This window comes from Amphiura filiformis, chromosome 2, assembly GCF_039555335.1.
Source record: "Amphiura filiformis chromosome 2, Afil_fr2py, whole genome shotgun sequence".
Taxonomy (NCBI): domain Eukaryota; kingdom Metazoa; phylum Echinodermata; class Ophiuroidea; order Amphilepidida; family Amphiuridae; genus Amphiura; species Amphiura filiformis.
The window spans coordinates 49,313,835-49,329,157 of NC_092629.1; the positions used below are offsets into that span (position 1 = coordinate 49,313,835).

The 15,323-nt window shown below is 38.1% G+C and overlaps 1 protein-coding gene across 1 annotated transcript in view; it reads right to left on the minus strand.

Moving 5' to 3' along the window:
* Nucleotides 1-15,323, minus strand: part of LOC140146313 (GDP-mannose 4,6 dehydratase-like) — a 306,686-nt gene that overhangs the window by 204,596 nt on the left and 86,767 nt on the right. Inside the window, exons 5-6 of the mRNA XM_072168112.1 lie at nt 3,390-3,582; nt 1,827-1,931 (exon numbers count right to left, since the gene is read on the minus strand). Coding sequence (XP_072024213.1) covers nt 1,827-1,931; nt 3,390-3,582 — 298 coding nt within the window. The remainder of the gene's footprint in view (nt 1-1,826; nt 1,932-3,389; nt 3,583-15,323) is intronic.

The following is a 15,323-nucleotide window of genomic DNA, read 5'->3' on the forward strand; positions in this document are numbered from 1 at the left end:
TGAATAACAACAAGACAAGTGGCCGAGTGGTCTAAGGCGCTAGGCTCATAGAGTACTAAGCGTTGCGCCGTGAGTTCGAACCCCGCCTCTGCCAAACTTTAAAAGAAGTAAATTAAAATTGGACTTTTTTAATTTCATATTTGGGAAATGTGACTGGGAGAATTTATGTATGGTGTGGAGTGGTGTGATAGGGCATGTACTTTAACTGGCCGGTGAGTCTTTATTGGGCGTTTTATCGGCAGTCAACGAGTAATGACAGGCAGGTCTCTAAAAACAAGTTTCCTTGAGCATAGGCGACCTAGCTCCACCTCGTCCGAGGTATCTCAGCACATACACATAGAGTCCCCAGGACATCACATGGACCTAGAGAAAGTGCACTGCAAATCCTCGACAGAGAACCACGGTACTTCGAAAGAGGAGTCAAAGAGGCCATCCACATCCGGGCCAACCTTCTTTGAATAAGGATGGGGGGGCGCTACAACTTAGCAAGAGACAGTCACAACATCGGGCCTTCTAATTCTAAGGCGTAACGCATGATTGTTCCCAAAGTCAAAAATACCCCCCTATTTTGCGCAGTTTCAAGAACATTTTCAGCATTTGTTACCCCTATTTTACACAAAAACGGGTACAACCTTGAAAATATTTTGCATTTCAAGTACACTTTTACAAAAGCATCCCTTTTTTAACATTTCAAGAACACACACCAAAGATTACAGCACCCAAACTGAGAAGTCCCAAGTGACATTTAATCGGTGTAAACAAACCCTAGAAACAAACTGAGTGAGTTGCTGAATATTAGGAATGCACAAAAGTTTCACAAAACTTGAAATCCGGGAGTACATTGAGCAACAAATGTTAAGATTTCTTGGGATTTCAACATTCTCAGATTCACAAAAATATACCCTATTTTTTAATTTCAAGTACACACCATCGTCAAAAACAACCCTATTTTTTAAATAGTTTTAAAATAACCCCTTTTTTCTCGAAATTGGGAATGATCATGCGTACACCCGGGGCGTACACATAGTCAATAACACTGGGTTAGAAGGAGTCTACAATACACTGAGAAATTTACATTTTTGAGAGTGACACATAAAATCTGGTTGGAATCAGCAAATTTTTCTAGTTATTTTCTCAGAATGATGACAACAAAGACAGGTAGCAATCTGATATTATCATGCACAGATCAGAGGTGGGTGGATGGGATATGAAGGCATGTGAATAAAAATAAATCGAGAAGCAAAAAAAAAAGAAGAAAAAAAACCCCATCCCAGACAGGGTCTTAGCTAGAAATTGAGGGTTGCCCGTCATTTGAATAAAATTGCCTGTCCTAATTTGACCTTTAAAACATTTACCAGACGCCTATAGCCAATTGGGGGTTCAAAGAGTTCAAATATGTGTTGATATGGCCTTGTTCTACAAATTGGGTCTACTAAAAAAGTCAATTAGCTTCTCAAAACATACAATTTATAATATAGCATCTGTCAAAGGCATTAATTTTGCCTGTCCCAGGAGCAAACTCCCAGTCTAAAATGACGGCCAGCCGGGTGGCTAGCTAAGACCCTGATCCCTGTCGCTGAGTTTGTGACTCTGGCCTGATACAGTACCAGTTTTTATCCATCAACCATTCCCCATTGGAATGATCTCCCAGAGGCCATCATTATTGTAACCAAACTTGAGCAATTCAAGACAGCCGTCGCTGATCATCTTGTTGAGGGGGGGAAAGTAAAACTACGTCATCTAGCTCCGCGACTCATCGTAAAAATTCTAGCGGGATGCGGATCTACCGTTTTGCTGGAGACCCAGATACAGATACAGATACCTACCTCTTCGCGGGCTTTCGTGATTAAACAGAATTCCATTACATGCATACATATCGTAGGCTTCCCGGAAGTTGATTGTGATCCAGTATGCGTATAACTTGGCAGCACCTGTGGATAAAGATCAAATCAATCAGTCAATTACTTCAATCAGTTAAAACGTGTATAAGCGGATTTAGGGTTTCTCTACCAGATGTCAATTTGTGCCGAAATTCCTTCCCACAATGCAATAAGCATTTTGCATAACAATATATACAGTCCAGAGATTAATCAACATTCTTTGTTATGCAATACCCATATTGCATTGTGGGAAGGAATTTCGGCACAAATTGACTTCCGGTAGAGAAACCCTAAATCCGCGTATTGAAAATTTTTGGGATTTTGGATAACTGTGTCTTGATTTCTTAACCTATTTAAATTAATGAGGTCTTAAGTCCACGCTAAAAGATGCACCTATTGGCTGCTGCTTCCAATTATGACATCTGTCTTTGTTAAAGATATAGGCCTATAGGTTTTATGGTATGATAAGTATTATTTTTTAGGTGACTAACTTTGGAATTAAAAGTGCTCAAACCCATTACAGGTGAGCGTAGAAACAAATTCAAAGTATAGACCTCTGGAAAAGGCAACCGTTACTACTAGTTTCACAGCATACCCTCACTTATGATCATTGGGTATTTCCGTCTGATGATCGGTATACCCAATGATCGTAAGTGAGGGTATGCTGTGAAACTAGTATTAACGGTTGCCTTTTCCAGAGGTCTATACTTTGAATTTGTAGGTTTTATGGTATGTATTTTGCATAGATATCATTTTGCATAGATATCATTGCTATAGCAAAAGGACCATGTTAATTCTGTGGTTGCTCAATAGGGTGGGACAAAAAACACTTTTTCTTCATCAAATTGGAGCATGTTTCATCCTACTTATTTGCTTTGTTTTTTGTAAAATGAAAACCTCACAAAATAATACATCAAGGTTTCAGCATGGGAAGGATGGGTCTTTTTTATTTTTAAATCCCCCAAATATAAAATAATGCTTCTTCCATTGGGACATTTGTCAGTTTTGACTACTGGATACTTGTTAGATTATCAATTTAAGACTAGTCTTTCAATAAAATACTAATTCTAAGTGAAAAACATTGATTTCTTGAACATATCTGTAAAAATTGGTCATAAAAAATATTCCGACATTGATTTTCAGGATTTAGTGACGGTCTCTGAGGGCAACACAACATTTAAATTTTTTTTAGACTATACCGCCTGAACATAGTGGCTGGGAGCCCTCCAGTACCGGGGCTGGGGGAAGTGGCGAACTAGGGGGCAAGGGGGGAAACATGCTACGAGGGCACATCATCTCAGTAAAGCCTTTTTGGAAGGTCCTAGATATGTTATGTACAGTCCCTGTAAAAACAAAAACGGTTAAATGTACCGGTATGTATGATTTATTTTTCGTCTGTGCCCTCAAAATTTTATTTTGCCACCCTTTACCAAGAAAGCTGGCTACGCCCTGGTGGTGGTGGTGGGGGGCGCCATTTTGTTTCTTGCCCGGGTGAGGGGGTGTACTCACCATATGGAGAACGAGGATAAAATGGAGTGGTCTCTTTCTGCGGTATCTCCTGCACTTTTCCAAACATCTCACTAGTAGACGCTTGGTAGAATCGGACGGAATCGGACAGGCCACAGGTACGTATAGCGTCGAGTAGACGAAGAGTGCCTACGCCATCAACGTTGGCTGTGTATTCCCCCATCTCAAATGAAACCTGAGTGAGAAACACAAAAATATAATGGAATGTTAAATCAAAATAAGAGTTATAAGGTATTGCAAAGATGACATGTTCCATATTAGACCTTTAAGCAGCCCCCATGCGTTTGTAAAGTATGCTGAGGCTTGTGGATCAACGCTAGGCATTGTGCCTGTGCTTATTTTTCCTCAACAACCAAATCTTCAATTCCCCCAGACTTTGCAACTCAAGTGGGTGGGGCATGATCCCCTGGCCCCCTTTGGCATGCAACAGAAGGGTAAGTCACAAGACTTAATGGCTGTGAGACTACATGTAAGATCAAGAATTTTCTCTCTCAGGGGCCAAAAGTATCAGAAAATTAAAGCTACAATTTTGGGGAAAAAGTCTTGGATCATTTTCATGTCAAGAATAGGAATATACCACCCTCTCTCCCTACAATGTTGAGAAATACCAAGATCTTCAGCAGTTTTCCACAGTGTTCCAGCTTTGATTGATGGGAAGGGGGAGGGTGCACTACACCCCTGTGACAAGGTCCTGATCTGAAGTTCTAAAAACAACAAACTTGATCAAAGGTTAATTTGGACACAACTGCGCATGCTCTATGCCACAAGAATCCTGTTGCAAAGTCTGTCACTTGTTTTCCAAATAGTTTTCTCAGTCCTCAAGCCAGACACTTGACAAATGAGGGCAGAAGTCTAATACACCACCTATGCATGAGCTGCATGCGCTTTAGCTCTGTATCAGCCCTCGAATTAAGGATCTGAAGGGGCACGGCAACTTTTTTAGGGCAAGTTGAAAATTGCCTTGGATTTTCACTGAAAAGGCAAGGCAGCACAGCAGTTTGTAATATTTCTAGAGGGCATCACGGCAACTGTTGAAAGTTTGAGAAGGGCACCAAGGCAATTTCTCAAAAGTGAAGAAAACACACACAAACATAGATAGATGATTTTATAATGGAGGGGCAGGGCTGGGGCACCGATGGCAACTTCATTAGAGGGCACGGCAAGTGACTGCCTTGGGTAAAGGACATATTTTTAGGGCATTACGGCAGTTGGCATGGGCACCCACGGCAAAATGCTGTGGGTGCTGTGGGTTAATTCGAGGGCTGCTATTTATTTATTTATTATTTGTTCGGATTTTGATAACCCAGGATAACCCAAGAAAGCCTCTATTGAAGCTTATTTCCATTGGGGTCCATTTGAACACCGGGCGGGTTGGGAACAGTCAGGGGTTAACACCCTACTCTTTTCGAAACTGGCTGCGAAATACATGTACAGGTATGTCTCTCTGCACACGGGACCGACGGCTTAACGTCCCCTCCGAAGGGCGGAGTACTTTCATGATTCATTTACCCAATTCTAAATGAACCATGGGGAGAGCGGAAGTCTGAATTTAATCTACAGATGTTGCCAATTAATTTCAGACTTTTTTTTCCCAAGTCAATATCCCAGCAAATCGCCACCGCCGGGAATTGAACCCGGGACCTCATGCACTAAAGGCAAGTACCCTAACCATTGTGCCACGCTCTCTATGTATGATGCATTGTTCTAAAAATAATCAGGGGGTATCTGCCAAGAGGGGTGTCCTACATTGTACAAGTGCTCCAAAAACTGTTTATAATATTCTTATCGCTGGTTAAGCAAATAGATAAAGTTGAAAAAGTTTGTTGCTGACTATCATCAGGAATCAGTTGTTTTCATAATAAGTTGTAGGCTATATGCTATTAGTATGAAATTTATCTTGTTATTATCTGCTCTGCTTACATAGTCTTTGCACTTTGTCCGCATTACGTGCAGTGACACCGCTTTACCATTGCAGTTTTAATTAAACATAATATGCAACTTGCTTTTGGATGTTATGTTACTTTTTCGGAAAAATAGCAGCAATCAGCAAACCGTAATATTTTTAGTTCTAGACGATTAACAGTGATCATCGTATATCTTTTGATTGACAAAGATCATTCAATTCAATGTCATTATGGATGACTGGTAGTGATAATCATTATACCTGTACTTATTTGGACAAGTGCCGTCACCACCATTTTGGTTTTTTAACAATCACCTGACATCAATCAATCTTTGGTAGTAACCAGCAGTGCATGGTTATGTGATAACATAATTTATCTACAAATAAAGGTGAGTATAAATCTTACGCAATGTTAACTTTTTTCTATTAGCAAATCTTTAATGATCCTGATATGATATAATATAATTCAACATGGGCAGGGATAATTTAAAGCATAATACCATGATATTATGCATTTCGGTAATGTTTCATCCAATTCATAGTTCAATAGGTTCCAAACTCTAAATTAAAATGGTTAATAAGTGAAATATAATGAAACTAAAATTAGATTTATACTTAAATAGAAAGGGTTTGTCCACAGACATGGTGCCTCATGCAAAGGCATACCAGTACTGGACAAAATGTCATTGTTCTTGTAAAAACTCATTGTTCTTGTATACTAATAGCCTAGGCCCATATTTTTAGTAGGCCTACATGATCATCAAATACACTACTGATATCAGGAAGTTGATCAATTCTTACATCTACTGCTGATTTTTCATTCATTTCATTTGACTGTTGAGCAGGCGACTACAAAGTTTCTCCAGGCTAGACACCACATCAATTGCTGATATCAAGTAGTTTATCAATGCTCACATTAACTACTGATATGAGGACACGGGTGGCTCAGTGGCTACGACCTTGGAATCATAATTTGAGAGCTTGCTCGACGTGCGTGGGTTCGAGTCCCTGTCCCACCACCGTGTTGCGCCCTTGGGCAAGGCGCTTTGCCTCGCTTGCCTTCCCCCACCCAGGTGCAATGGGAAGCTGTTAGGGGTAGTCACAGTCATTGTACTGATGAACCCTGCGCCATTTATAGGCAGCAAACGTGGTTCCGACATATTATAATGATGGCGGAATAAATGTAATGCGCTTTGAGGCTGTTTACGGCATAAAGCGCTATATAAATAACTACATTTATTTATTATTTTTTATATCAGGTAGTTTACCAATGCCCACATCTACCACTGATATCAGGTAGTTTACCAATGCTCACATCTACTAGTGATATCAGGTAGTTTATCAATGCTATCAGGTAGCTTATCAATGCTCACATTTACTACTGATATCAGGTCGTTTATCAATGCTCCCATCTTCTGCTGATATCAGGTAGTTTATCAATGCTCACATCTACTGCTGATATCAGGTAGTTCATCAATGCTCACATCTACTGTTGATATCAGGTAGTTTATCAATGCTAACATCTACTGTTGATATCAGGTAGTTCATCAATGCTCACATCTACTGTTGATATCGGGTAGTTCATCAATGCTCACATCTACTGTTGATATCAGGTGGTTTATCAGGTAGTTTATCAATGATCACATCTACTGCTGATATCAGGTAATTTATCAATGCTAACATCTACTGCTGATATCAGGTAGTTTATCAAAGCTCACATATACTGCTGATATCAGGTAGTTTATCAATGCTAACATCTACTGCAGATATCAGGTAGTTTATCAATGCTCACATCTGTCTCTGGTATCAGAAAGTTTATCTACTTCTGATATCAGGTAGTTCATCAATGCTCACATCTACTGCTGATATCAGGTAGTTTATGAAAGCTCACATCTACTGCTGATATCAGGTACATTATCAATGCTTACATCTACTGCTGATATCAGGCAGTTTATCAATGCTCACATCTATTGCTGATATCAGGTAGTTTATCAATGCTTACATCTACTGCTGATATCAGGCAGTTTATCAATGCTCACATCTATTGCTGATATCAGGTAGTTTATCAATGCCCACATCTACTGCTGATATCAAGTAGTTTATCAATGCTCACATCTATTGCTGATATCAGGTAGTTTATCAATGCTTACATCTACTGTTGATATCAGGTAGTTTATCAATGCTAACATCTACAAGTGCTGATCTGAAGTAGTTTACATGTTTCAATGCTCATACGGTTGATATGATATTAATGTATTAATATTCACGAGGCAATGAACCAATAGCAGTAGATTTGTGAAAAGTGCAGGCCCATGGCAGGTCAACATGGTCATCACTTAATCTGCTGTTATCAGGTAGTTTATCAATTATCCGATCTACTGCTGATATCAGGTAGTTTATAAATGCTCACATCTGTTGTTGATATCAGGTAGATTATCAATGCTCACATCTACTGCTGATATCAGGTAGTTTATCAATGCCCACATCTACTGTTGATATCAGGTAGTTTATCAATGCTCACATCTACTGTTGATATCAGGTAGATTATCAATGCTCACATCTACTGTTGATATCAGGTAGTTTATCAATGCTCACATCTACTGTTGATATCAGGTAGTTTATCAATGCTCACATCTACTGCTGATAACAGGTAGTTTATCAATGCTCACATCTACTGTTGATATCAGGTAGTTTATCAATGATCACATCTACTGTTGATATCAGGTAGTTTATCAATGCTCACATCTACTGTTGATATCAGGTAGTTTATCAATGCTCACATCTACTGCTGATAACAGGTAGTTTATCAATGCTCACATCTACTGTTGATATCAGGTAGTTTATCAATGATCACATCTACTGTTGATATCAGGTAGTTTATCAATGCTCTCATCTACTGCTGATAACAGGTAGTTTATCAATGCTCACATCTACTGTTGATATCAGGTAGTTTATCAATGCTCACATCTACTGTTGATATCAGGTAGTTTATCAAAGCTAACATCTACTGCTGATAACAGGTAGTTTATCAATGCTCACATCTACTGTTGATATCAGGTAGTTTATCAATGCTCACATCTACTGTTGATATCAGGTAGTTTATCAAAGCTAACATCTACTGCTGATAACAGGTAGTTTATCAATGCACACATCTACTGTTGATATCAGGTAGTTTATCAATGCTCACATCTACTGTTGATATCAGGTAGTTTATCAATGCTCACATCTACTGCTGATAACAGGTAGTTTATCAATGTTCATGTCTACTGCCGATATCAGGTAGTTGTGAAACGTGCAGGCCCATGGCAGGTCAACATGGTCATCACATAATCTGCTGATATCAGGTAGTTTATCAATGATCCGATCTACTGCTGATATCAGGTAGTTTATAAATGCTCACATCTGTTGTTGATATCAGGTAGATTATCAATGCTCACGTCTACTGCTGATATCAGGTAGTTTATCAATGCCCACATCTACTGTTGATATCAGGTAGTGTATCAATGCTCACATCTACTGCTGATATCAGGTAGTTTATAAATGCTCACATCTGTTGATGATATCAGGTAGATTATCAATGCTCACGTCTACTGCTGATATCAGGTAGTTTATCAATGCCCACATCTACTGTTGATATCAGGTAGTTTATCAATGGTCACATCTACTACTGATATCAGGTAGTTTATCAATGCCCACATCTACTGCTGATATGAGGTAGTTTATCAATGCCCACATCTAGTGCTGATATCAAGTAGTTTATCAATGCTCACATCTATTGTTGATATCAGGTAGTTTATCAATGCTAACATCTACTGCTGATAACAGGTAATTTATCAATGTTCATGTCTACTGCCGATATCAGGTAGTTAAAGCCATAATGTGTGATTGGCTTCACAGCGACGCCCTCAATTTTACTCGGATTTCTACTTTTTGCATAATTATAATGCCCAGTGGTATACTAAATTATCACGCAAAAGACTAAGCCTGAAGTGCTTTAATAACAGTAACATTTAACTTTTTGTATTAAAACCAGGTCGACCCGGTTTTATTCAGAGTTCAACGATCGAGTACTTGCTAACATGTAGCTTGTATGTACACACGTCGAGCGAGATGCTCTGTGCATGTAATACGATCGGCGAGCATAGTACACGCATTGTAGGCATTGGAATGAATCGCAATTTTCTTTGTTATACCTCATTTGTTTGGCTCGAAATTAAAAGGGGATAATGTGATCAGTGAAAACAAACATTTAAATAAGAATCTATTCTTAATGCAAATCACACATTATTGCTTTAATCAATGACAACATATACTGCTGATTTTAAGTTGTTTATCAATGCTTACATCTACTGCTGATATCAGGTAGTTTATCAATACTAAAATTTACTGCTGATATCAGTTAGCATGCTCACATCTACTGTTGATATCTACTTGCTGATATCAGGTAGTTTTATGCTCAAATCTACTACTGATAACAGGTAGTTTATCAATGCTTACATCTACTGCTGATATCAGATAGTTTATCAATACTAAAATTTACTGCTGATATCAGTTAGTTTATCCAATGCTCACATCTACTGCTGACATTAGGTAGTTTATCAATGCTCACATCTACTACTGATAGCAGGTAGTTTATCAATGCTCACATCTACTGCTGATAGCAGGTAGTTTTACACTACTCTCACATCTTCTGCTGAAGTTTATCAATGATTACATACTGTGTTAAAATATAAAGTGGTCCCAATGTCTCTAAAGACACCACATTTTCTTCATATACTTTTAACCAGAACTCATTATGCACTTTGCGTAGAGATTTTGTTTAATCACAACTCCGCTTTTACTTTCAACAGATAACCAGTTACCATGGATACACCTGAAAATAAGAACTTTTTCAAACTTGCATTCATCCTTCTTGAAATTGTCACAGAACAACTGCGAAACAATTTCAAACAGGAATGGGACAAGCAGCACCCCAACGATCCATGGAGAGATGACAACAACAGTCTCCAGTACTTCAAAAATATTTTGAAAAATAGTGGTACCTGGAAGAATAACAAATCAAAAGTACCAAAGTCAGGAAATCGCAATGACTGGGATCCGACTGCATTGTTCTTCATGTTACTGTATTCCGGGGCTTTAAACCTCTCTCCAATGGTAAAACAACACATCGACAAACTACGACAAATAAGAAATGAATACTTTGGCCATCCTTCGACAGCGTCTCTTAGTAACGCAAAGTTTCAAGCCGTCTACAAAGATATTGAAGTATGTATGTGTGGTTTGAATTGTCCTCCCAGTGTGAAAAATCTGATGGACGATATTAGAACAGGTGTTATGAAAGTACCTGGAGATTATATGAAGATAGTGGAAGAGAAGTTGTTTAACATAGAGAGGTATAACCACAAGCTTCTTCTGCTACTGGTTTTCTTTTTAGCACCAATATGTGTGATGGTATTATATAAGTCAATTCAACAATATTATCACACAGAGAATTTTCCTGTCACAAGAACATGTAACAGGTTGAGTACTTTCTTTCCTGAATCACTGAAGCCAAATTATTATGTTGGTCATGACTGGGAAATAGACACAGCTGTTAGTCTTCTAAGTAATGGAACTTATCAAATGGCCACCATAACTGGTCCACCAGCAATTGGCAAAACTGCAACAGCGATCGCAATTGGCCAAGTGCTAATGAAACGATACAATTTTCAAGTGGCTTTTGTAGACTTTAAACAGCTTAGTGTGAATTCTACTCATCTTAGAGAAGATATGTACAAGGAAATAACTTTAGCCCTTGATTTTGAATCAGAAATTGATGTTGCTTCATTGCAAGAATTTAAAACACACGTAAGAAAAATGACAACATGCCCGACACTTCTTATTTTTGACAACACAGAACAAATTTTAGACTCTATATTAAAGTCAGAATTCATTGAAGTAACAAAACTGTGTCTGGCCATCAACAACATCAACATCCTCGCTACTTCGCGAAAAGATTTGAATATCATTGGGGCGTCAATATATCCAGTGAAGTTGGAACCCTTGACAGAAGCACAGTCAGCACAGCTTTTGCAGAAACTTTCACCAAGAACAAGCTCTGTGTTAGAAATATGCAAGAAAATCAGGGGAGTTCCTTTATTGTTGGAGTTAAGGTGGCTGTGTACTCTCAGACATGCATGTAGTAAAAGTGCAATAACTTTGTAATTATTCGCGCAAAACATATAAAAGTATACATATTTATGAAGGCAAGACATCAATAAATCTTAATATAAATACAGATTTGGGGTAAAAACAATAATTTTGAAGAAAATCACAAAAAAGTGAGTTTTTGGCAATATTTGTTAGGTACATCATAACAAAAAAACACTCTTTCCAAAATATTTTATTTTGTTTTTAGCTCAATCTTGAGGCTCCATTCCACTAACGGTTTTTTTATTTTTTGATATTGGCCTTATTTTTTGAGATATTGACCATATAAGGCATCAAAATGAACTTATTAAAATTCAAAACGCCTATTTGCACAAAATGATGCCCAAAATCGGAAATAGACCAAAATATAAAAAAATGAGAAAACCGTTTCTTGAGTCGATCATGCTTTTACGATGATCATATTTGCTTACCTATAGATACTGTATTTATTGAGTTATCGTGTACCTAAATCGTCATTTTACCGAGAAAATGAACATTGAAATAATGGCCGTTGAAGTTTAAAGTGGTCACATTTTGCACTTTCATCGAATCTCACAGGAGAATGCGACAGTTTTCGTTTTTGTAACTTATATTACGTGAACATCGTGTAAATCCACAGCCCCTTGAGAAGTTTGAGCGAAATCCATTCATAACTTGACATTTAAATCGGGGAAAGAACTTGAAAAACCCACATTTTATCAGCTAAAGCGGAGCCATTTGACCACTAGGTTTTTGTGAAATCAGTGCTTCCGTGGTGTTTCCATAAGATGCGCCGCGCATGCAGATAAGCGTCGGCGTATTTGTAGCGTTAACAAATTGCGCGACACGCATACGCGATGAGTTGTTCGCCGCGTGTACCTTGCTGGTACAACAAAGATTTTCTTTCCTTTTCAATTTCAAACACGAGTGGAATAGTGAAATAAAATCCTTAAAATATTGCAGTTGGAGTTTACAAATCTGGATTTTCATTCCTTGTATTTATAAAAAACATAACAAGGTACAAGCAGATCATAAATACTCAATTTTGAGAAAGAAACAATGGCTAGAGTACACAGCGCGTTAACTGGAAGTCTTTTACAAAGAGGGGTCTATGAAGAAGATGAATTACTAGGAAAGCTTGAAGAATTGTCAATCTTGGTAATTGTTAATGACACTGAAGACTACAAGAACTATTTCAAATTCCTCAAAACTTTGTTTGATGGTCTTGATCCAGATATTCAAGAAACCTTTATTGCATTAGGAACAATACCAACATCGTTTGATCAAATGACCGCCAATGTCATAGTAAAATTGACCCTAAAAGATAAGGTTGCTCTATATCCACTTGTAGACTACAATCTTTTAAAGAAATTTCACCTGGCAAGTGGACAGAAGCGGTATGAAATGCACCCAATTCTTCAAGAGTTCAGCAAGTTGATTGCCAAAGAGAAACCATGGTGGGCCCTCATACAAACGACTAGCTCTATTGTTTTCTTTGATTACAATAAACATCATAATGCAGTGCTTAGCATGTTTTGGACACATATAGAAAATATCATAGCAGCTCCAAATCTTCAAACCAAAGATGGTGATATACTATTACAAGTGTTTGAAAATTCACTAAGTTCTTTTGATTTTTTTGGCAAAGATGAACTTACAGCCGAGATATATCGCTACATTGGAGCCCTTTACCAGAACACAGAACAGTTTGAGAAAGCTCTGAGTCCCTACCAAAAATCCTTTGAAATATACTCAAATCTTCATGGCAGTCATTATGCAAATAGTTTGATCTATAGTAGCAACTTAGATCAGGAAAATGAATTAAACTGGTATCACAGGGTCACAAATGTCCTTCTCTGCGCATCATCCATTTTCTTCCAAAAGCAGCAAAATGACTTGTACTTTTACACTGATCATAAAAACATTGCAAAGCTTGTGTTACAACTTGCACAAGAAACCTTAAAAGACAATACACAAGCAGTATCTACAGTTGAGGAATACATTGAAAAACTACCACAGAGCCACCTGGGTTCTACATCTGTGAAACAAATTCAACCTGAAGTCGATGGCGAGTTATCACAGTTTGAAATACGAACAGCAAATATGATGCATACACTTGGATTGCTGTTGTACCAGCATGGCTTCTATCAAATGAGTTTGGATACGCTGGACGTCGCTTTCAAGTTAGTCAAACAAGATCCCTACAGATCCAGCCATATCATTATCCACATTGGATATACCCAGTATAGGATGCAAGCAATGAACGAAGCAGCTGAGAGTCTGTGTCAAGCTGTCCAAATACGTATACAATCAGGAGTACTGAACGCATGTCGGAATATTCATTCTTCCAAGAACATTATCAACGAGAACCAGGTGGATTTGACAAATGAAATCTATGACTGTGCGCTGACTTCAAATGCAGCTCTATTTGCAGGGGTACTACTGGAAAATATGCATTTATATCATAGGAGCATTCAAATGTTGGAAACAGCTCAGGACATTGATAACAAACTTTTGGGAAACCATCTTAAGACAATTTTAGGTCGCACACATATTGCCAACCTGTATGTTAAAATAGGAGATATAAAACAAGCACTGCAGTATAAAATGACAAACGATGGCAAAGCAGTTGACATGAAAGGAGTGTTTAACCTCCATCTCCCAAACCAGCATCCGCAGAACAGTAGTACTCATTTAGAAGAAACGCTATGTGCAAATGACCACGCTGAGGATGTAAATAGAACTCTTACTTGGTATGATAAACAGGATACTAGTGGGATGTCTTCTTTTAAACCCCATCAAATGTTATACCAATTAGACCATTCAATACTAGATCAACCTAAAGTTTGGGCCAGTAGCTTTGATCTTGTTTTCAGACCACCAGAAGCTGGTGATAGTGTTGTACATATTCCTGTAGAAATGCTGAACATCTCTTTACTACCTTCATATACGCACTCACGCAATGCGGACATATCAGAAATACACACAGATGCTTTCAGGTGCCAAATGGATGATACCGAAATGAACAAATTTATCTCGCATAGAAAATCTAAATTTCCTAAAGATACAGCTAACACAGGCGATTCTTTTTACAGTAAATACAACAATGATATAGCCAAGTTCATACTTAGTATTCAAAATTCAGATGGGGACGGTGTAACGACCAGTATTTTAAAATTCATGCTGGCACACTTATATGAGGCACAAAATGACCATAGAACCAGTTTACATTTATTTCGAGAAGCCTTTGAAATACTCACAAAGCTTGACATCAAAGCTGGTATATTGAAAAAACCTAGGAAGCAGCCTGGCAGAAAGGCAGGGCCAGAAAGTTTACAAGAATTTCTAATAAGTAGTATTTTACTTTATGGAACACATCCCCACATGGAAAATGTTTCAATAACATCTTTAAATAAGGCATTACAACATCATAAGGCATTAGGTAATGACCTAGAGGTCAGTCAAATATTAATAGCTATTGCAAATGCAAAAAAAGATCACAAGAAGCATGGATTTGAAGAGGCTGCACCTGCTGGATTACTATTTAATGATGCAATCATGACAAGCAATAATTACTGGCAGTTGTCCACATACCTGAAGGTTTTTCTTTCTTCCAATGAGCAGAGAAAGCATGAAGCAAGGCAAGCACATGCATTTGGCCTCATTGCCTTAGAACTGGGATTGGTTGAACATGGCACCCAGCTACTTGAAACGGCCAAAGAAATCAGTAAAACATCACATTACAGCCACAACTGTGAACCATTATTGTTTCAATACAGTATATCGAAAATTTACTTTTTACTCAGAGAAAAGATAGGTATATGTTGCGTGCCGGAAAGTCATAT